The sequence below is a fragment of the Schistocerca americana genome, chromosome 7 (assembly GCF_021461395.2).
Source record: "Schistocerca americana isolate TAMUIC-IGC-003095 chromosome 7, iqSchAmer2.1, whole genome shotgun sequence".
Taxonomy (NCBI): domain Eukaryota; kingdom Metazoa; phylum Arthropoda; class Insecta; order Orthoptera; family Acrididae; genus Schistocerca; species Schistocerca americana.
In genome coordinates this window covers 455,096,245-455,120,233 of record NC_060125.1, presented here as the reverse complement: position 1 = coordinate 455,120,233, position 23,989 = coordinate 455,096,245, and the positions used below count along the sequence as shown (strand labels likewise).

At 40.3% G+C, this 23,989-nt stretch overlaps 1 protein-coding gene across 1 annotated transcript in view; it reads left to right on the top strand.

Moving 5' to 3' along the window:
* The window catches only part of LOC124623002 (myrosinase 1-like), a 55,726-nt gene extending 53,371 nt beyond the window's left edge, over positions 1 to 2,355 (top strand). The window contains exon 4 of the mRNA XM_047148792.1: positions 2,143 to 2,355. Within this exon, the coding sequence (XP_047004748.1) occupies positions 2,143 to 2,355 (213 nt within the window). The remainder of the gene's footprint in view (positions 1 to 2,142) is intronic.
* The last annotated feature ends 21,634 nt before the right edge of the window (positions 2,356 to 23,989 follow it).

Here is a 23,989-nt window from a genome sequence, read left to right as displayed (position 1 = left end):
CAGTATCCTCCTCGAAAGAACTGACGATCTTTCTGACGACCTAAGCTATGACAACAGTACCGAACACTGCACAATACCTAAAACTAACAACCATTACTCTCGCATGACCTATTGCACATAGCAAGACACCACTACTGCTCTTACTACCCGACCAGATTATCGCAGAGGTTCCTTTTTTTCCCTTGGTTCTTGTCTTGGAACTTTTTTTCCTCCGCCCTTGAAACCGCTGCCTTTCGTTCGCTTTTCATCCACTATCTTCTCAATGCGGTCATGTTAGTGGTTAATCCTACTCAGACGTACGGATAACATCACGGCCCCACATCCCGTGAAGTCCTCGATTATTAACTAACAAATACAGAGGTGACAGTAGATCTTTTGTGATGGTCACGACGTCGGTGTGGGCGTGGGGGGACTCGACCCCTTTACTGTATTGTCGGTAAAGAAGCAGTAACAACCGAATGCGTCGGTCAGGTGTTGCCAGTGATTTAGAATGTGGACTAATCACTTAATGCCACACGAGTAAGAAAACCGTCAGGCATTTTAGCCCTTCGAAATCTGCCCAACGGGACTGTTGACGATGTGATTGTGAAGTGCTAACGCGAAGGAGCAACCACAGACAAATCAAAACCAGGCAGACCTCATGTATTGATGGACAGTCAGGGATCGTCAAGCATTGTTCAAAATCGCGTGTAAACAGTGGAAGGAACTATTTGTGTGTTCTTAATTGCTACCAGCAGTCCAACCTGCATAATGGCTGCGCATAGTTAGTCAAATCTACATCTACATCTACATGTACGTACATACTACGCAATCCACCATAAGGTGCGTGGCGGAGGGTACCTCGTACCACAACTAGTATCTTCTCTCCTTGTTCCACTCCCAAACAGAACGAGGGAAAAACGACTGCCTATGTGCCTCTGTACGAGCCCTAATCCCTCTTATCTTTGTGGTCTTTCCGCGAAATATAAGTTGGCGGCAGTAAAATTGTACTGCAGTCAGCCTCAAATGCTGGTTCTCTAAATTTCCACAGTAGCGAGTCACGAAAAGACTGCCTCCTTTCCTCTAGAGACTCCCACCCGAGTTCCTGAAGCATTTCCGTAACACTCGCGTGATGACCAAACCTCCCAGTAACAAATCTAGCAGCCCGCCTCTGAATTGCTTCTATGTCCTCCTTCAATCTGACCAGATAGGGATCCCCAGCGCTCGAGCAGGACTCAAGAATAGGTCGTATTAGTGTTTTATAAGCGGTCTCCTTTACAGATGAACCACATCTTCCCAAAATTCTACCGATGAACCGAAGACGACTATCCACCTTTCCCCACAATTCCCATTGCATGCTTGTCCCAATTCTTTTTCCTATTCATCTCCATTAATTTACATTTATCTATATTTAGAGTTAGCTGCCATTCTTTACACCAATCACAAATCCTGTCCAACTCATCTTGTATCCTCCTAAAGTCACTCAACGACGACGCCTTCCCGTACACCACAGCATCATCAGCAAACAGCCGCACATTGCTGTCCACCCTATCCAAAAGATCATTTATGTAGATACAAAACAACAGCGGACCTACCACACTTCTCTGAAGCACTCCACATGATACCCTCACCTCCGATGAACACTCACCATCGAGGACAACGTACTGGCTTCCATTACTTAAGAAGTCCGTCAGACATTTTAGCAGTCAATGATAAGCAAGCGACGCCACTGGACAGTGGAGGACTGGAAACGAATGATATGGAGCGATGAGTCACGCTGTACGCTGCAGCGATGCGACGGAAGGGTTTGGTTTTGGCGAATGCCTGGTGAACGTGAAAAGTAATGTGCTGTACACGAGACCATTGGAAAGGGAAATACCTCGTAAAACACCAAATTCATTAAACAAGGACAACGATTAGCAAATATGAACATTAGCTACAAATAAGTAATTTATTTGTTAGCAGATAGTTAGAAATGAATATATTCTTTGTAAAACTCCTACACCTCTACGAAAGTAAATTGAAAATCAAAAGACTTTTTACAACCCTATTCTACCCATGTACAGCCATGTAAACTACATACCCTTGCGTTCACTTTTGCGCTCTATGCTGTCATACGATAGCCGTGTCCTGAGCAACTGGTACACTGTTAATCTGCTACAGCTGGGCCTGTACGCGAACCCTATCTTCGTGGACGCTGACTACCCGGCCGTGGTGCGGGAACGTGTGGACAACAACAGCAGAGCCGAGGGTCGACCCAGGTCACGCCTGCCCAGCTTCACAGAGGAGGAGAAGCGGATGATCAACGGTCAGTACAACAACAGAAGGGGGCCTGAATTCTCATCTTTTCTGTTTATCACTCCTGCTGTCCCCTAAAGCTACAAAGCAGTCTATTAATTCTTGATTGAATGTTTCACCCAATAATTTAAGTATCACTTCTACATCCGCATTACTACCTCCTGTGCCGGTTACCCGCAAATTTAAAATCTGCCGTTGGTACTGCAGTCATTAGGGAAGGGCGTACCACACAGTGTACCCAGAATTGACGATTCGGACTTGTCGCATGTACGATGCATGTTCCTAAAGTTTTTTTTAAGGGTTGGCAACGATAGGTGTTAAATGGGAATCCGCAGACCAAAGCGAACATGGTACGAACAGGATGGTACGTAAGCTCAGTTGTAGTGTCCAGTTGCGTGAAAGATGTCAGTAAGATATCGTGTCAAGTGCCAGTCACGTGCCGTGACGAGCTTCCTACTCGCGGAAGAAATAACACCTACCGAATTTTTATCGCGAATCATAGCGGTTTACAGCGAAGGTGTTATGAACAGAATGATTGTGTTTAAGTGGTGTGGGAAGTATAGTGGAGGCAGAGCAAATGGACGAACAGAGAAGTGGAAGACCTTCCTATGGAGCCGGCCGGTGTGGCCGAGCGGTTCTGGGTGCTTCAGTCTGGAACCGCACGACCGCTACGGTCGCACGTTCGAATCCTGCTTCGAGCGTGGATGTGTGTGATGTCCTTAGGTTAATTAGGTTTAAGTAGTTCTAAGTTCTAGGGGACTGATGATCTCAGACGTTAAGTCCCACAGTGCTCAGATTCATATGAACCATTTGAACCTTCCTTTGGACGATAGGTGCAAGAAACAATCGGCGGAACTGTTCTTGAAAACTGCCTCTTGATAGTATATTTCTGCGACGTTTCCACACCTCTCTAGAACACTCTAATGTGAGACACTCGCAGAAACGCTGGGTTACCGGAAACTGTGCACACAAGCGTCTTGAGCGTCTTGAATTGAAAAGTGAGGACCGGTGATCAAACATGGGTGGCGTATTACACGCCTGAGACAAAAAGACAGACGTCCAAGTCGCCTGTGAAAACCACGATTTCGGACAAAAGATCACGGTCTCAGTGTTTTGGGACCGAAAAGGCATAATTTTGTTCGAATTTATACCTCAGGAGGACACCACCAAAGCATAACGATATCATGAGACCCTTAAGAAACATTCAAAACGAAAGGAGAGGAATGCGGACGAGTGGAGAGAGGAGAGTGCCCGTTGCACGACCACGCCAGCCCTCAGACAGCCTTAGCCACCAAGGCGATCTTGGACTGTTTTGGTTGGGATGTTTGAACATCCCCCCCCCCCCCCCCCCCCCCTCGGCTCTGTATTAGCCTGATTTGGCGCCTTCAGGTTATCACATTGTCACCTCCCTGAAAGCAAAGATGAAAAGCACTCCGTCTTCAGGCCACGAGTGGCCTACCGGGGCCATCCGACCGCCGTGTCATCCTAAGAGGAGGATGCGGATAGTGTGACGTTACAAAATAAAAGTGATGTTGTTATTCAATGGAAAGTTGGAAATTGAGATTTAGCTTACTGTTTTATCAATCGCAATTGGCGTAAGAATCATGGATTGACCATTGTCATAAAATATTGCATTATGAGATGTGAATAGTTTCTACTTGCAGTTTCGCGTGGCTTGAGGCAGTCTCAACTAGCGTGCTATTGATTAAGAAATTGCGTTATCGTCTTTCTAATTACTTCATGATCGTAGATACGATCATACCCGGTTGTGAAGTTATTGTTATGACAAAACAATTTCCTAAGGGACCAGAAAGTTCTTAAGGGCGCAAAAACAACTGTAACATCACACAGAAGGGAAATTCGATATTAAAGCTGATGCAAGAAGACGATAAAACAGTTTTCTTTTTATCACTGTAACACGCACATTGGACTGCTGATCTTGGTGTCTGTAATATTAGCAAAATGCATAATTAAAATGAAAATAATACTGAGCAGATAATAGGAATGAGCACTGCTAAATGATTCAGTATTCCCAGAACAAATATTTATTGTAACTAAAACATATATCGTACCTTAAGCTTAATACAACAATGACGGTAGATTTTTATGTCCGTATCATGTCCATTGAGCGCTCTTTTATATAGCCATTGTCCTTTTGAGTCACGCGTGCGTCGTCACTATAAGTTGTAACAGTTCTTTACACTTCACTCAAACTTTGACATAGCACGTTTCTATACATTTAGTAAAAAATTAGATCAGACTGCCACAGATCTGCGTCCGTCTTACTTGAGAAAAACAGTACAAGTGTTTTTAGCGCTCAAGGCTTCATTTGTTCTCCAGCGAACAAAATAGTGAAGGATCGCATATCTATCCGTATTTTTCTGTTTGCCGCCTAAAGACGACGAATTACATTATTTAGAAAATTCCACCGTCGCCATGCGACGCCTCATTATACATTAATCATTATTTACAAACAAGTATCTGCCTTCTGGCTGAAAGTATTAACTACTCGTATTTGCTGTTTTAATGAAGTCAAAAATAGCGAAAATCTCATTGCCTCCCATGAGGAGAGAGGGAATGCCGAAGGATTACCTCGATCCTCATGTCCTCATGAGATATTCGTGATTTTTGGTGTGACATTTACATAATGTTACTGGCGTACTATGTACTTAAATTGAAATTACATTTATAAACATATATCAGATATTTATCATTTTTCAAAATAAAGTTTTTCATTCTTTGTTCATTAGTCACTTCATTCCATAATACCAAGATTAACATTTATGTGCATTTTCAAGTTTGGTCCATATTTGCTTATAACAATAAGTGAACGTTCATTTCGCTCTTCAGGGGATAGAATTCAGAAATAACTTTCTCTTGAGCTTAACAACTAATACATGAGTACAGTGAGTGCTTATTTTCACTAAACTAGAGTGGACAATGTTCGAGCATCTGTTGACTCATTGTGGTTCAATTACAGTTTAATAACGTAGCACTACACTTCGTGATGCTTTCACTTTCTGTGTTAGCTGTCTACGGCGTTCATCATGCAGTACATCTGTCCTTTCCGCTGTGGTGCCAGGAATTCATGCGGCTTCCCGGGTTTTTATTTACAATATGAAACAGAAGATGTGGAAAATTATTAGTATAACTTACAACCTATTGGGTACATTTGTTAAGGATCGGGACTGGTCTGGAGTTTAGGGTCTTCCTATAGTGCACATTCATTTTCTTTGTCCATCAAGAGACAGGATTATAATTCATTTTAGCAGTGTTCAGGAGTGCCGGTATTAATGGCTATAAGGTCTGAGTAATCTAACAATCTACTTCTCACTCATCTTAACTTCAACTCAAGAAAATTGCTTAATTTACATATGAAGATGTAGTCACACAAGTGTACAAATGTCTTTCCTCCAGTATGTGCGATGGAAGTCATGGCGGTTAGCAGTTTAAAGTTTGGATTGTTTTGTCACCCACACGTCAGCCACTCACAGCGGCTGCACAGTGTTGCGTGAACTCCAATACTCAGTATCCGTTCGCGCTCAGGCTATAACAGAGCTGCTGGTCGTCGATTGCTCCCTTTTTTTTTTTTTTTTTTTTTTTTTTTTTTTTTTTTTTTTTTTTTTTTTTTGGAACTTCGTATCACATCACACGAGTGCATCGATACAAACACCTCGCGCGCGTTCTCCATCGGAGGAGCCAGACACTGAAGCTGCCTCCATACTTCTTTGTCAACTGCCTCCCATGAGGCTCACAGGTAAGTGACGACGAATGTTTTAGCTGTCGCTGCACTTAGAACAACACTGAACTTTGCGTTGCACCTGTTGTCGTAGCCTTGACTTCTTTTTACACTTGCAGTACAACACTACCACTAATATACAGTGAACAGTTATTTTTATTATGCACGTCGCACTTTAGTGTGCATCTTCACACAGCATTCATGCTTAGTTCCTTCGCCGATAGAGTTCATTTACAAAACAATCAATTTTGCAGGTTTCCTCCATTGGTTCAGAAAGACTTATATTCTACTATTTACAAAAGATCACTTACGAGCTAATATTTACAATTAATGGTCACTCCTTTTGTTAAGTCCAGTGAACAACTGCTTTATGAATGGACTCTTTATATCTCAAGGTTTACTTTCACTAGTGAACCTAAAAATATTCTTTCAAACTTTCTTTTAAGGGCTCATCTCCTCATTATGAAAACTACAGGTTTCGCAACACTCGTTGCATTTATTCTTTAGTGCACCCAAGATCATTTTCTACTGCCACGCTGCATATCTACTACTTAACGAGTATGCATTTAACGCTGAATCTTTTTTTTTTATATATTTGAGGGCAGACTGGATAACAATAGGTCTCCCTCTTCGCTTCATGTACTCAGCAATCGTTCTCTGTTAAAAAAAAATAGGGTAACGCGTGTCTACTATTTTTCGCATGAATGGAATTACCGACAGTTCACTGGGTTTACGCAACCGGTCCATAACAAACATTACCAAAGCTAGCGAAGTTCATCACGCTACGTGTCTCATTTCTCATAAGCACTGCTTTGCCTCGAAGCACACGTGCCTTTTACAAGTCGACCCTTGGTCTGAGTTAATGAACCAGGATCAAAAGGAACGGGCACAAGGAAAATGGATTTCATAAGAGGAGTGTCTTAGGAGACATTTTTGCAATAAAATCTGCATGTAAATCAAATTATCATAATAAACATAGGCACATATATAAATTTCAACCTCTTTCATTACAGCATGCTTTGCTACTTCTACGTCTTACTCTGGTTATAGTCAGTATTAAGTTTAAATATCACTGAATTGCTTGTTCTTTAGATTAGCCTTCAATTAGGGTATTGAATGGTCGCTAGATTACACTACAAATCTTCTGAAGATCTTTACTTGGACTTATTTATGATACAGGTGGCTTGCTGTGTGGTTATTTAGTACCTTGATTCTACTGAAATCAATTCGTCAGCTAACATTCCTCATATACTCTTTACATTGGGCTCAGATCACAGGGAAATAGTTTACTTTCATAGCAATTAATGGCCTCGTGGAGTACTTACGCTACATTATTGATGCTTCATGGTTTGCCTCTATTTGTACTGTATTTCACCTAACTTAGTTTACTACAGCTTATTGTCTCCTTGCGTGAACACATGCGGGTTACCACTCGTTTTTCATTTAACAGCACGCTTTAACTGAACTTTAAGCTATTTCTTCTACTCCTGTCCACTGTCTGGAGTGTTTGAACATGTACCTTTTTTTAGGCAGGTAATTTGGGCTTTTACAACAGAACTTCAAGTACTTATATTACTAAATATAAATCTATAAATCTTCTTGTACCTTGAGAGAAGTGCTTATTTACGCATCCTTCTCCATTTCTCACCTTTACATATTTATATAGCTCCGGGCAATCGCCTCGCAAGCACATTTTTTTTTAATACTAACTTAAAATTAAATTGAAATTCTTGGCGCAACCCCTATTTCCTGCTTCAGCTTGTTGAAGAAATATCAGTTCAATGTCCATTACTATAAACAATTTTTCCATACTTAACATTTAATACTTTAAAGTTTACATGTAGTAGCCGTTACCATGTAGTCAGTGCGCTGTTCAACACAATATCTGTCATTAACAGTTCACACAAGGAAATTTCCAGTACGTAAGAAGCAAGAAACCGAAACAGATTCTATCTGCAGTTGAGGCTGCGTCTGTAAACTAACTCTCTGTTTCAATGGACCAATCGCTCCCGATATGGAGCAGCCCTGAATCGGCAATGATAAAACTTGTGAAACAGAAGACACCTGTCTGAAGAAACATGGTGACATGACATTGATGTTTGCTCCTGTATCAACAACGGCTGTGAAAGGAATGTTGGCAATAGAAATCTTAATCGAAGCCTGGACCTGTTCATCATAAATGTCGTTAATGTCTTGAGCTTCTTTGTCAGGTGCAAGGTCATCTCGTAAGTCGGTCTCATGGTCGTACCGTATCGCATTAACATACTCAGAATCAGTGTATTCGTTAGTGCCCCCATTCAAAATCCGCAGCGACCTCTTGGAGGCTGAAAGGCGCTGCCTCTAATTTTCCGCAGGATGTTTAACCTGTTTGTCATTCATGGCCTTAAGTGTTTGTTCCGTTTCATATTGGTGCTGGTTATGTGGTACAAATGCCGGTGTAGAGGGGTAAAATCCACTGGGTGCATTCACTTGTGAATAAAATACTTGAGACGGCTGCTGTCGCCCGATCTTTTGGTTGCCTGCAGGACCATTTCCTTGTGAAGGAAAGTTCGCATTTGGTACCGTTTGAAAATTGTTCCGCAGTCCTCTATTCTGTGAAAAGTTGTTCTGATGTGCTGGGTGGCCTCGGCCTTGCCCATGCCACTTGCTATTTTTCGACCTATAACTTTCATTGTACACTGGCCCATTTGAAAAATTACCACCAGTTTGTGGAGAATTTCCATGCTGCTCAGGCGCAGAATTAAAGGGTGGGTTTCCGTACTGATGTTGTACCTGGTGGTTGTAAATTGGGTGGTATCTCTGCTGATTACTGTAATTGGTTTTCTGCTTCCATTTAAAGTTATTGCCGTTTGCGTTTTCATAACGGCTGGCAGGTTGGCAACAGCGGTCGCAGTAGCTCGCTCTCTCCTTCGGCGCATTGTTGTCCGCGTGCGATGCATTCTGCTGGCTGCCAGGGAAGAATTTGCCGCTGCCAACCTTGGAGCGCACATCCTCGCTAATTAAATCTAAGGAATCCAGCACAGAAAGGAATGCAACTGTGTCTTCTTCGGACACATTTACTAGTTTCTCTCTAATAGACGCAGGGAGTTTGCTTTTGAGAATCATAATTACGTCCTTGGAAGAAATCGGAGAATCCCAGAATTTAATTTTTGCTAGATACTTCTCGAAGTATCGCCGGAGACTTCCATGCTTCTCATTGAAAATTTCCGCACCATACACCTCCTTCCTTAATCTTTGCTGTACCCCATTACTCCAAAATTTTGCCAAGAACATTTTCTCAAACTCTTCATAATTCCTACACGTGTCTACCATTTCCGTTCCCCATAATGCTACATCACCAGAAATAAAGCCAGTGACGAACTGAATACGCTGTCTGTCTGTTCAGCTCCTGGGAAATATGCCGGAAAAATTCTTTAGGAACACGATGGGGTGTATTTCTCGCTTCTGCGGATGAAAAACAGGAAAAGTGCGATGCTTAATCACACTTTCCTCTTGCATTAAACTCACGATTGTGGGCAGATCATTTATTTTCCCTACTCGGGGCTCAACAGGACTGTTGTTTTGCATGTAATCAGGCGGTGAACGATAAGGAGTTGACTGACATTCGTCACCGTCTAAAGAGTTGTTCCCTATAGTTTCCGTATGCGTGTGCGGATTTTCTACCCAGTTTCTCAGCATTCTGACTTCGTCCACTACTTGCTGCTTCCACTCGGGAAGATCCCGTGTAAGTGTCCTCCGAATCTGTCCCAATCGAGAAACCACTGTGTATCCCGACTTACCAGGAGCAGCTAAGATTTCATAAGTTACATCCTTGACAGTCTCCCTAAGCTCCCCCCTGACCTTCTTTTCGATAAAAATATCTTTACCCTTTATCGATTCACCGTAGTGTTCCGACAATGCCTCCGCGTGTGCTTTCACGGTGCTCTTAACCTGTTCTTCAATATTGATTGAGTCTATCTGCATCGACAGATCCTGCACTACACCTTCAAGTCAGATACTGACTTTGGTAGCTGCCTGAATTTTTGTGTTTAATGTTCCAGATACTTCAGCTATTTCACTTTTTACATGTTTCTGCATTTTCTGAATTTGATCACTGATCTTAGTTTGCACCTCACCCAAATGGGTATTTAATTCAGCCGTAATTTCTTTATGCAGATCTGTTTTGATTGTGCCTAGCTGTGTTTTTAATGATTCGCTTACAGCATCTAATCGGACGTTAACAGCCTCAATTTGTGTTTTTACTGATTCGCTTACAGCATCTAATCGGGCGTTAACAGTCTCATTTTGTGTTTTTATAGTCTCATTTTGTGTTTTTACTGCATCTAATCGGGCGTTAACAGTCTCATTTTGTGTTTTTATAGTCTCATTTACTGCGTCAAACTGTTGTTTCAGCATTTCCATTAACGCACCGAGGTCATTTGTAGCTGCAGCGGGAAGAATTCGGACTTTAGGGTCACTTTCCCCTGTTACAGACATGGTTAGTTCAGTTTCCACACGGGAACCTACCGTTCGCGATCGTAAAGGGTATGGAATACTATTAACGTCTTCACTCCCGTCTCCTGTTGTCACCTGTCTCTGTTAACTATCTGCCATTTTCGTCAGTAAACCACGTGCTACGCAAGGCTTTCGTCGTTTGTCAGTGACGTGGTGAGTCCGCTAAGAGCACCGCTCTCGCGTGAGCAACAAATTAAATTCTATCTGGCGAGAAGACAAGATGGAACCTAAACGTTTCAGACAAATGAATGAAGATGCTCTTCACTGCAAATTGCACACAATATCCACCATGTTGAAAATGTAATACAGCTATACTAACAATGGGGAGAAATAATTTCTATTATCAGACTACGAAGAATTATACTTTGAAAGATAAAATAAAGCAGATTTTCTATAGCGGGAAGGAAATAGAAAGGATGTGGATCGACTTGGAAAAGCAACGTTGCTACTGAAGCACTACACTGCGTATGCAAAATTCTGACTTACTTTTTGATGGCTTGATTACCGCTATGTTGTCTCAGCAAATTCACATCTCTTTTCTTTTCTTTTCTCTAGGTAATTAAACTGCGTTATTGACCCGCGTATTTTCTGTCTTACTCACAGAGAGATGATGTGTACATGAAACGAAAGAACATTTATTAATACAAGCACATAGAAAATTTTCCAAGAATTTGAACTAATTTTTGGTCAAGTCCCTGTTCGGGCGCCAAGTGTGATGTTACAAAATAAAAGTGATGTTGTTATTCAATGGAAAGTTGGAAATTGAGATTTAGCTTACTGTTTTATCAATCGCAATTGGCGTAAGAATCATGGATTGACCATTGTCATAAAATATTGCATTATGAGATGTGAATAGTTTCTACTTGCAGTTTCGCGTGGCTTGAGGCAGTCTCAACTAGCGTGCTATTGATTAAGAAATTGCGTTATCGTCTTTCTAATTACTTCATGATCGTAGATACGATCATACCCGGTTGTGAAGTTATTGTTATGACAAAACAATTTCCTAAGGGACCAGAAAGTTCTTAAGGGCGCAAAAACAACTGTAACATCACACAGAAGGGAAATTCGATATTAAAGCTGATGCAAGAAGACGATAAAACAGTTTTCTTTTTATCAATGTAACACGCACATTGGACTGCTGATCTTGGTGTCTGTAATATTAGCAAAATGCATAATTAAAATGAAAATAATACTGAGCAGATAATAGGAATGAGCACTGCTAAATGATTCAGTATTCCCAGAACAAATATCCATTGTAACTAAAACATATATCGTACCTTAAGCTTAATACAACAATGACGGTAGATTTTTATGTCCGTATCATGTCCATTGAGCGCTCTTTTATATAGCCATTGTCCTTTTGAGTCACCCGTGCGTCGTCACTATAAGTTATAACAGTTCTTTACACTTCACTCAAACTTAGACATAACACGTTTCTACACATTTAGTAAAAAATTATATCAGACTGCCACAGATCTGCGTCCGTCTTACTTGAGAAAAACAGTACAAGTCTTTTTAGTGCTCAAGGCTTCATTTGTTCTCCAGCGAACAAAATAGTGAAGGATCGCATATCTATCGGTATTTTTCTGTTTGCCGCCTAAAGACGACGAATTAGATTATTTAGAAAATTCCACCGTCGTATAAAGGCACATTTGCATGCCGAGCGTGAGTTTCCTCGGAAACGCGAGATATTAATTAAATAAATAATCAGTGACAAATAAATAAAGCCTATGGCACACAACTGCAGCGCTGTGTCGCTGATAAAACAAAAGCACAATTACGTTACTCGTATGTTTGATTAAGAAAAGAGAGCTCTGGTTGAAGTGGAGCGAGAAGCACGTATTTCAGTTTATTGTCTGGCACACCGCCATATTTCATGTTATAGAAAATTACTGCGAGTTGCAACCATACTAGGCACTCGATTCTGAAAAGAATTTATATTTATAAAAGTAAGTAGGATTATGAACTGTAGGCTTATTCATTGAATATATCTGATTTAACTAACTGTGTAATTTTTTTGTTTAGTAGACAATCACCTCTGTACGACGTTTTGGCATGGCTGGCAAATTATTGTAATATTGAGATTTAGATTATGAGTCCGCACCTACCGCAGCAGTCTTTGGAAACGATTTAATTACGAAGTCCGATTATTTCAGTTTTATTTCACGGTCAACTACGAGTAACATTGCCTTTACGAAAAAGCCATTGTCAAGCGTCTGATACCGAATAATTAAAACCTGACGACTCATAGGAGAGACAATCATACAGATAAAATAATTAATATTTTATTTTATTTTATTTACTTTATTTATTTTATATTGGCGACTGCGTGTCGGACTTGTTATTTTGTCATTTGTTACATTGTTCTCTTTGTTTCATGTGAAAAATCAACTTTCTGGACCTGGACTTGACTATATGAGAAATAACAAAAATCAGAAGATATTTGCCAATTATAAAATTTTTGCGGGAAGACGCAAAGAAGCTTCCAGCAAAATAAGGTAAGACGCAGCATCTTTGCATTAGCAGGCTTGACCAGACGTATAATTCAGTGTATTAGCTTTTCAGTAAAATTCTGTAGTGTTTCTTTTCCGCATAACAGTTTCAGTGATAAATTTCATTCTCAATACTTTTCCCTAAACAATAACGTATGCAACAATACCAATACACGAGTGTACAATATGGCCGACTTCTGTACGATATCATGTAACATGGCCAGCAGCCATTACCAATAATCTCAAATTCAGTTTATATTTTTAAATTAACAGACAGCCATTGTTGCTACGAGCGATTCATGCTCAACTGCATTTTATTTTAAAATCAGTGTCAAATATTTTCTTGAAACATATATCACGTGTGGCATGGTAATAACTAGAAAACAATACGCAAAAATGGAACAGCAAAGACGTACTATTCAGACGCAATCCGACTCGGACGAGAGACAAATGTTAGAAAATGACTTTACGACAGCAACCGGTAGTGACGATTCATCAAACATTGAGGCAAGTGCTGACGAAAATTTTGACAATAGGCCTTCCACCACAAAAATTTCAAAGTCTCAATCAGAGCCCATGTTAATGCATGATGGTGGTGGTTAGTGTTTAACGTCCCATCGACAACGAGGTCATTAGAGACGGAGCGCAAGCTCGGGTTAGGGAAGGATTGGGAAGGAAATCGGCCGTGCCCTTTCAAAGGAACCATCCCGGCATTCTTTCAAAGGAACCATCCCGGCATTTGCCTGAAACGATTTAGGGAAATCACGGAAAACCTAAATCTGGATGGCCGGAGACGGGATTGAACCGTCGTCCTCCCGAATGCGAGTCCAGTGTTTAATGCATGACGTCACGTCTAATGACGCAGCGGGGGCAGAGACCTTGCAAACGGTAAACATTGCCGACATGTTACAAATGCTAATGAAACAAAACGCCGAAAACATGGCAACCTTACAGACGCAAAATGAACAGTTAAAGACACAAAATGACGGAATCAAATCTGATCTCATAGCACTCAAGACAGGTAATGACACTTTATGTAAGCGTGTGGAACTTATAGACGCCACACTGACCAAACAGATGACTGAACTCAGTACTAAATTTTCCCAGCTTAATACGAGACAAGAAAAGACTACAACTGACGTAGCACTTTTACAGACACAAGTAAAAAACCTTAATGTCACGTGTGAAGTTCTTACTGAACAAATTCAAACATATCCTTCAGTACATGACAACCTTGAAAAACGAATTACTGACGTACAGAATAAATTTGACAATGTTGAACAACACCTGACTGACATCTTACAATCTGATGCCACAGCTCATTTTCAAAATATTAATAAAGAATTTCATGATTGGGTAGTCAACAAAGACAAACATTTTGATAGATGCTTACGTGAAAATTTACCAACAATGGTGCACGACTCCGTAGCGCAATACATTACTAATAACAAACAGCTGATCAGTGACGCAGTACAATCCGTCACTGCACCCATGGGACAATTCACCGATCGACCACAGTCTGAATGTAACGAAAATATCAGTCAAAATGCACAGTTCAGGAACCAATATACATTCGAGTATGACACACACATACAGCACACGACAAACACACAAGAACAAAACACACCACGACTACAACACATACCACGATGTGCAAACACAAACACAAGCTATTATCATGGTAAACCACAGCAACATTATCGTAATTACTCGCCAGCTGGACATAGCACTAATTACAGTGGGACAAATCCATATCATAATGCAAAGGAAGACGAAAGCTTAATGAAACACAGGCAATTTCAGATTTTTATCCCAGAAAAACGAACCACTCATCCGGTGATTTTTCTCAAATCTTTTAGTAACGCATTTCCACGCACTTGGAGTGACCGGAAAAAGATTTCATATATTGTCGGTTACATCCAAGGCGATGCAGCTGTCTGGGCATACAGTCAAGCTGACGTATGTACCACGTACAATGAGTTTGAGCGTGCTTTTCTGAACAAATTCTGGTCGCAATCCGTTCAGGAGCGACTCAGAAGACAAATTTTAGAACCTGAAACTTTTAACAGTAAAAATGGTAACTTACGCAGATATTTTGAAAAATACTTGAACATGGGACACTTTTTAGACGAACCAGTCGCAACGCGAGATATACTCCGTGCGTTGAAGGCCAAATTGCCTTTCAACATTAAAGAAAAACTCCTACATATCCCGGATGACGATTCAGATTATTTTTTAACAGCTTTAGATTCGGTTGACATGTTACTTGAAGATCAGCGCTTCGCGCGGCAAAACAGCAGCCACAATGTTTACACTAGTGGTATGCAAAACATGCAGGCTTGCCAACACAATTCTGGCGCGCCCACAGTTGGATACGCGGTACAACAAAAACAGCAAACTCACATGCCGTCTCAGTACGGAAATCAAAATCAACACGCGTATTCCAATACAAACAATAGTTACAACAGTAATAACATTTCATGCGGCAATCCATACAAAAGGCACCGTGGTAATAACTACAACGGTAACAACGGATACAAAGGTAATAACAAAAACACAAACAGAAATAGAAATAATAATAACTACGAGCCAAGACAGCATCAAGGTTGGACTCGTAACGATCAGTACTTTCATTCAAACTCTGCTTTACCACAGCAGCTACCACGTCAAAATTGGAGCATACCTTACGACCGACAGGTAAGTTATATTGCGCAACAGCAACAACAACCGCAAAAGTTTGGAGATCATAATAGGCAATATCCGAATGTGGATATAATAGAAATGACACCTGATGCACAACCTCAATCTGTGTCAGTACCTAGTACAAATGCTAATCCAACAAACTAGAAACAGTCACTACTTTGCCCCAGGTCGTGGCTGAAGAATCCTTGGGGGGCGGCTTCAATGTTAATCAGTTATTTGACACCACACTTGAACAACAGAATAATGATATGCCGAGTAATTCTAAACAAAAACTACCTGTTTTATTTATAAGATACAACCACAATAACAATATATCAGATGAACTTTTACAAGACAGTACACAATGTCGTTTAAACACAAATGAAATTGTTTTAGCATCCACTACTGGTGTAGTAGGTGGGATTCCAACTACTATTATCCTAGATACAGGTGCAGCTGTGAGCGTTTTATCTTTTAATTTTTATAAAAAGATGTGTGAATTCGAACCTGTGCCTGAGTTTCCTGCCAAAAACTGTAAAATAACTACTGCACTAGGTAATAAGTCATGTAGGGTTACGAAGCAAGTTTTTGTAAACGTTAAAATAGGTAATGGAACCGTACAATGGCCATTCCTGGTTGTACAAAACCTTGTGACTAATTGCGTATTAGGAATAGATATTATGAGCGAGAAGGACTGCATTATAGACTTCTCCAAAGGTAAATGTATTTTAAATGATAAAAGCAGGGTAATTATTATTGATTTGGACAGGAGAACTCTAAAGCATGACAAACACTGTACAGGGTACAAGGTTCAGTTAGTACTTGACAAAGACATTCAAGACATGCAAACACACTCATCTGACGCAGAGCTAATGGACTTGAAAACATTGCTTGATCATAAGATAAGTGAAGCTACAACTCTCAGTGTACATGAACGTATAAAACTACAGGAAGTGTTATCCAAATATTTACAAGTTTTTACGAAACGATTAGGTGTTATCAACACGTATGTGTACAAGATTGAAGTTAAGCCTCACAAGATCTTCTACCGTAAGACATATAACGTACCGTTATCTCAACGACCTGCTGTGTGGCAAGAATTAAAACAAATGTTAGACTGGAAGGTCATTGAACCATCCACCTCACCTTACTGTAGTCCTCTACTTGTTGTCAAAAAATCAAATGGAAGCATTAGGTTAGTGTTAGACGCACGAGCTATTAATGAAATAATTTTACCGGTTCACACAAAACCTGAAAATTTAGAAGAGCAATTACAGAAATTTCTAGATGCAAAATATTTTTCCACAATAGATCTCGCTAATTCGTTTTGGCAGGTGGGTATCACTCCTGATTCTCGGAAATATACTGCATTTATGTTCGGGGGGCGAACCTATCAGTTTTGTGTTCTACCCTTCGGACTGAATGTCAGCTCTGGGGTATTCATTACAGCCCTGGATACCGTGCTTGGCGACGATTTAGTTGAGACAGTCACACACTATGTAGATGATATACTGATAGCTACACAATCCTGGAATGAACACGTTGACACACTTCAAAGAATTTTAGAAAAATTTGCACAAGCTGGAGTCACAGCCAATCTTAGAAAATCAAAGTTTGGTTGCAGTGAGATAAAGTATTTAGGACATATCATCAATTCACAGGGCATACGTCCGGATCCCAGTAAATTAGATGCTATCAGAAACTTTCCTAGCCCTCGAACTAAAAAGCAGTTAAAATCATTCCTTGGGCTATGTTCATTTTTCAGACGTTTTTTGCCACAACCACTTTTGAACAGTAAACATCTGCTAAATCTACTCAGAAAGAATCAAGTTTGGATCTGGTCGGAACAGTGCCAGAATGACTTTAATACAATTAAACATGCTTTAGTGAATGCTAACATATTGAGCCATCCAGATTTCAATTTAGATTTTTGTATGACTTGTGACGCTTCACGTACTGGCTTGGGCTGTTGCTTATTTCAAGTTGTAAAGAATAAAGAGGAGGAACAGATAAGAATTATTGGGTTTGCGAGTCGCACTCTAACTGAATGTGAGCGTACATACTCCACTACTGAGTTAGAAACACTTTCCATAGTATGGGCATTCAAGAAATTCAATTATTATTTATTTGGAAAACATACAGTAATTTACACCGATCACCAGGCCCTGACATTTTTGTTAACTTGTAAACTTGTACATCCTAGACTATCACGATGGGCAGTTACACTTCAGAACTACTCTTTTGAAATCAAGTACATAAGAGGTAAGGACAACACCATTGCAGACACTTTGTCTAGACTTCCACAAGGTATGAATGATACCAACAGTGACTTAGAAAATATAAATGACTACAGGATTCTCTTAATGCAAGACAAGCAGTATCTCCAATATTATATTGATATGTGCAGAAACATGGCTGAATTACAAAAATCTGATCCCCACTGGTATAAAATAATAACATTACTGGTAGAAAAACACAATCATCCTTTGACTAAGTATTACAAGTTACACAATGATGTGCTATTTTACCGCCGACATCCAAATGCTACTAACTGGTGTGTATGCATTCCCAAAGAGTCTGAACGTAATTTAATTTGGCACACACACTTAGTATGGGGTCATTATGGGACAAAAAAGTGTTTAGCGAAGCTCAGTACATACTGTTATTTTAGCAATATGAGAAGAAAAATTTACAGGGAACTGAAAACATGTGTCATATGTCAAAAATCAAAACCTCAGAATTTATCCACAAAAACAGATTTACATTCTATTTTACCTAGTAAACCCCTGGAAATTCTGTGTACTGACATCAGTGGACCGCATCCAGCAAGCTCTGGAGGCGTCAAATATATCTTAGCTTTTTACGATATATTTTCTAAACATGTTAAACTTTATGCTTTAAAATCCGCCACTGCAAGTGCTATAATACGAAGATTCTCAAGTGATTACCTGACGCACGTGGGAAAACCTAAAGCAATTCTATCAGATAATGCAGCGTACTACTCTGGGTACAAATGGAGAAATTTCTTGAAGGACAATAACATTAAAAGTATATTTATTTCGAGGTTTAGTCCACAATGTAACGCGACTGAGAGACTTTTCCGAGAATTAAACCGTTTCATGAGGACCTATATTTCATCAAAACATACTAATTGGGTGTCCTACCTAAGTCTTTTCGAAGACGTACACAATAACTTAAATATTTACGATACAAATTACACACCTAACGAGATCATGTTCAATTGCAAACAGAACGATCAGTGGATAGAACCATTACCTAAGTTGTCAGACAAGGAAATCACACCTGAACAGAAAATAAAAGAAGTATTGACTACGCTGACACATCACGCACAGATACGAAACAAACATCACAGAAACATAATAAAAAGAAAACAAAAATTCGAGGTAGGAATGCTTGTACTACTTCGTACTCATCATAAATCTGTTGCACTCAAACGACGCAACGCTAAGTGGCGTCTGCTATATGAAGGACCTTATATAGTTGTTAACATACCGCACCCTGGTGCGTATCCGTTACAACATCGTAGAACTAACAAAATTATTGGGCTATACGCACACCGAGATCTTAGAGCATTTCATGCTGAATAATGTCAAAGACATACCCATCAAAATATTGCTAAGCAACTCGAAAAACTCTGTTGCTACAACACAGATAATAAGTAGTATAGAAATTTTCATTTCAGCGTTCCAGAGTCGCAGTTGAAGACAGAAGAACTTTTCTTTCAACGCCGCGGCTCCACCGAGGAGACTGAATATTAAAGTAAAATTTATGATTACGTAGCAGTGAATGATATATTAATTTTTCACGGAACATTTGTTATTGTAGGTACCACTGACTTGGTATGACACCTGACGAACCGACAGACGTCATCTGTGAAGCGATCTTTTACTTTGAGAAATAGATTAGACGCACATCTCTCAACACGAAAAGCATCTATCAGTAGTCAAGGCCACACAGACACTCTACACACACGCACAAGACGCGAGGAATCGAACATTTTCTCTCTCTTACTATTTTGAATATTTATTGAGTAGCGAAAACGCCTGGTCTTGCCTACTGATGTAATGAATGTTGTGTCTAACCTATCTTAATTTCAGATGACATCACAAAAAACATCGATAATATCCCAGCAAAACCGCTAAAGAGGATGTAAATATCTGCAATTCATGTAATCAAATGTGACACAATGTAATAACCTATAGCGATGTAAACATGTTTATGTGCAACTGTATTATGTTTATACTAAGAAAATATGTGACGTGTGTATATATAATTACTTTTTTTTTTAACTGATGTATCATGTAAAAATTTGAACAAAACGAGTGCCAAAAAGACATTGCATAGTGAACCTCTGTTCACGGACATTAACGAACATTACTAACTCTGCAACTACGCAGAAACCTATGTGAAGGAAACGGTTAATGCCATTCATTATGCATCGTACCTATGTAAACGCGATGAACGATTTCCTCGATTAATAACTACGAACATTTAGGTGAGCTATATTCAGCAAAAAACTGAAAATGTGAAGTCCATAATTCGTGCATCGTCTAGTGACATTACTACAGTACCTAACTTCAAGATGTTAACTGGATTAAATGGACACAAAGTGCCTGACCAGAAAACAACACGATGGGTGGAAGAATTTTGGTTGGAACTTCAGGGAATGAAATGTTCTCGAAATGTGACGGACACTCTTACCTGGACTGTCCAAGGATCGACGCCAGCTATGTGCCGTCCGAGGTTCTGCAACCAAGCTTCCACGGAATGTAAAAAACGAACTGCACGTGGACCAATTACTCGACGGGTCACGTCTGATCTGTAATAAGCAATGCTTTTACTTACAACGAACTGCATCACAACGACTATAATGGAAATGGGAAATGGACACGCTTATGTATTAATCACGTTGTTATACAACGATGTTACTGTGATCAAAAAACTTTACCACGACGATACCAACCTGTAAAAAAAAAAAAAAAAAAAAAAATTATTGTGCAGCAGATGAATATGAACTGTAATAACGACACGATGTGTATAGGTCAACGCACCTGAAAAATACGGACATTTTTCTTTGAAGTATTTCAAAACAATACTATGTAACTAACAACATTCAACAATCTAAGTTGTATTGTGTTATAACGAATATTGTAAATTTAAAACTAAGTTACCTGTCGTAGAATGTAGTCTTCATGTGTAGTCTTGGTTGAATATTTTCTTTGTGCAACGACTGAGAAACGCGCGCACACGAACAATATGAACTGCAATACTGTGCCGCGTGATCTAACTGTACGACATAACGGCAGTCACACAGACGCTTCTGCGCATGCGCGCACTCTATCTGCCAACATAAGAACTTTTACGGCGCACCCGCGTCATTCAAAGTTTGTATATAATGTGTATAATGTAGGTCATGTAAATAGTTGTAGATAACTTAGATTTTCTTGTGCCTTTAGGTGAATTGCTCGCCTGCAGGTGTGTCCTTTCGCCTCGCAATTCAGGGGGCAATATAAAGGCACATTTGCATGCCGAGCGTGAGTTTCCTCGGAAACGCGAGATATTAATTAAATAAATAATCAGTGACAAATAAATAAAGCCTATGGCACACAACTGCAGCGCTGTGTCGCTGATAAAACAAAAGCACAATTACGTTACTCGTATGTTTGACTAAGAAAAGAGAGCTCTGGTTGAAGTGGTGCGAGAAGCACGTATTTTAGTTTATTGTCTGGCACACCGCCATATTTCATGTTATAGAAAATTACTGCGAGTTGCAACCATACTAGGCACTCGATTCTGAAAAGAATTTATATTTATAAAAGTAAGTAGGATTATGAACTGTAGGCTTATTCATTGAATATATCTGATTTAACTAACTGTGTAATTTTTTTGTTTAGTAGACAATCACCTCTGTACGACGTTTTGGCATGGCTGGCAAATTATTGTAATATTGAGATTTAGATTATGAGTCCGCACCTACCGCAGCAGTCTTTGGAAACGATTTAATTACGAAGTCCGATTATTTCAGTTTTATTTCACGGTCAACTACGAGTAGCATTGCCTTTACGAAAAAGCCATTGTCAAGCGTCTGATACCGAATAATTAAAACCTGACGACTCATAGGAGAGACAATCATACAGATAAAATAATTAATATTTTATTTTATTTAATTTATTTTATAGTCGCCATGCGACGCCTCATTATACATTAATCATTATTTACAAACAAGTATCTGCCTTCTGGCTGAAAGTATTAACTACTCGTATTTGCTGTTTTAATGAAGTCAAAAATGGCGAATATCTCAATAGGAGGGGCATGGGGTCAGCACACCGCTCTCCCGGTCATTATGATGATATTCTTGACCGAAGCCGCTACTGTTCGGTCGAGTAACTCCTCAATTGGCATCACGAGGCTGAGTGCACGCCGAAAAATGGCAACAGCGCATGGCGGTTGGATTGTCACCCACCCAAGTGCCGGCCACGCCCAAAAATGCTTAACTTCGGTGATCTCACGGGAACCCGTCTATCCACTGCGGCAAGGCCGTTGCCAAAGCACAGATGAGTCGACTTAAATTTTCGATCCACGAGCTGGTTTGGAAACATGTTCTGATGTGGGGTAAATCGCTGACGGGACAGTCCTTCGAGTAGGGTATAGAAAAACGTGTGCCACAACTCATCACACCACACCGAACGGATGGAGATTAGGTGGAAGACTAGCAAACAAGTGCGTCAACAATATTCCGTATTTTTTTTCAAATAAGATCTTTCTAAAAATATAAGAATCTAGTGCACTTATTTTCCGACCATGCCACGTATGTGTAGGGCGCGCGTGAATATAGCGGGGCTCAGCGTGTGTACTGGACTGCAAATGATGGGTACAGGTTTGTGAAAGTTAAGCTTTCGTTGCAGACCATTATGCCGCTTCGTTTTGAGTTGGCAAGTGCGACATGGGATTGCACGAACCAGCGTTTGTACTGTAGTAGATGAGAGCCGCTATTGTACGGAATTAAGAAGCTTTTGGTAAGACAATGTTGGCTGAATTATTCATACCATTCGGATCTGGAGCCATTACAAAGTACTGAACTGTGACTGATCTCTGCTCTCTTTAACAATTGATTCACAACGATCTGATTTGCCTCTGGGGAGGACAGCAAACGGTGGAATCAATTGTTAGAGACAGCATGACACAATCACGGTTCACTACCTAGTAATTGTAGACGAAAATTTTTCTCTAGTGAACAGAATGGAACCACTCTAAAGCATTCGACGAAGATCGATTGGAATCCGAAGCTGAAAAGTGTGTTCAAGCTTTTTCAACCCTACTGTCTCGCGCCCTTCTGTGTCCTGTGGTGTGAGGGTGCGGGGCTGGGACACGTCGTAATGCGCTGAGGAGGGCGCGGTGGGGGGAAGGAGGGGACGGAGTTCAGCGATAAGGGGCGAGATGGTGCAACTTTGCATTGAGACATACCTGAATAAGGGCAAAGGTCCCTCTAAGACACCCAGTTCGGCAAAATCATGGTGCCACCGTGCCACCTGTACCTTTATTGGGAACTTCAGAATTGTCCCTGTACAAAGATGCAAATACAAAGATGCAGATTCACTCATTCCTAGACACCAGTGTGAACCAGTGTGACAGGAAACCTCAGTTGAGCGCCTATATGTCGGTGAACTAGCGTTTACCAGCTGTTTGCGAAATCCTTTTTTTTTTTTTGTTTTCCATCGGTCTTCTGACAGGTTGAGGCGGCCCACCACGAATTTCTCTCCTGTGCCAATCTCTCCATCTTACAACCTATGTCCTCAATTATTTGCTGGATGTGTTAAAATCTCTCTCTTCCTCTGCAGTGTCTGCCCTCTACAGCTCCCTCTAGTATCATGTAAGTTAAAAGTTAGTCCCTGATGTCTTAACAGATGTTCTATCTTCTTGCCCCTTCTTCTTGTCAGTGTTTTCCACATATTCATTTCCTCTCTGATTCTGTGCAGGACCTCCTCATTCCTTACCCTATTAGTCCACCTAATCTTCAAAATTAGTCTGCAGCACCACATCTCAAATGCTTCTACTCTCCTCTGTTCCGGTTTTCCCACAGTCCAAGTTTCACTAACATACAATGCTGTGCTCCAAACGTACATTCTTAGAAAATTCTTCCTCAAATTAAGGCCTACATTTCATTCTGATGGACGTCTCTTGCCCAGGAATGAACTTTTCGCCAGTGCTAGTCTGCTTTTGATGTTCTCCTTGTTCTGTCCGTCACTGACTATTTTGCTGCTAAGGTAGTGGAATTTCTTAACTT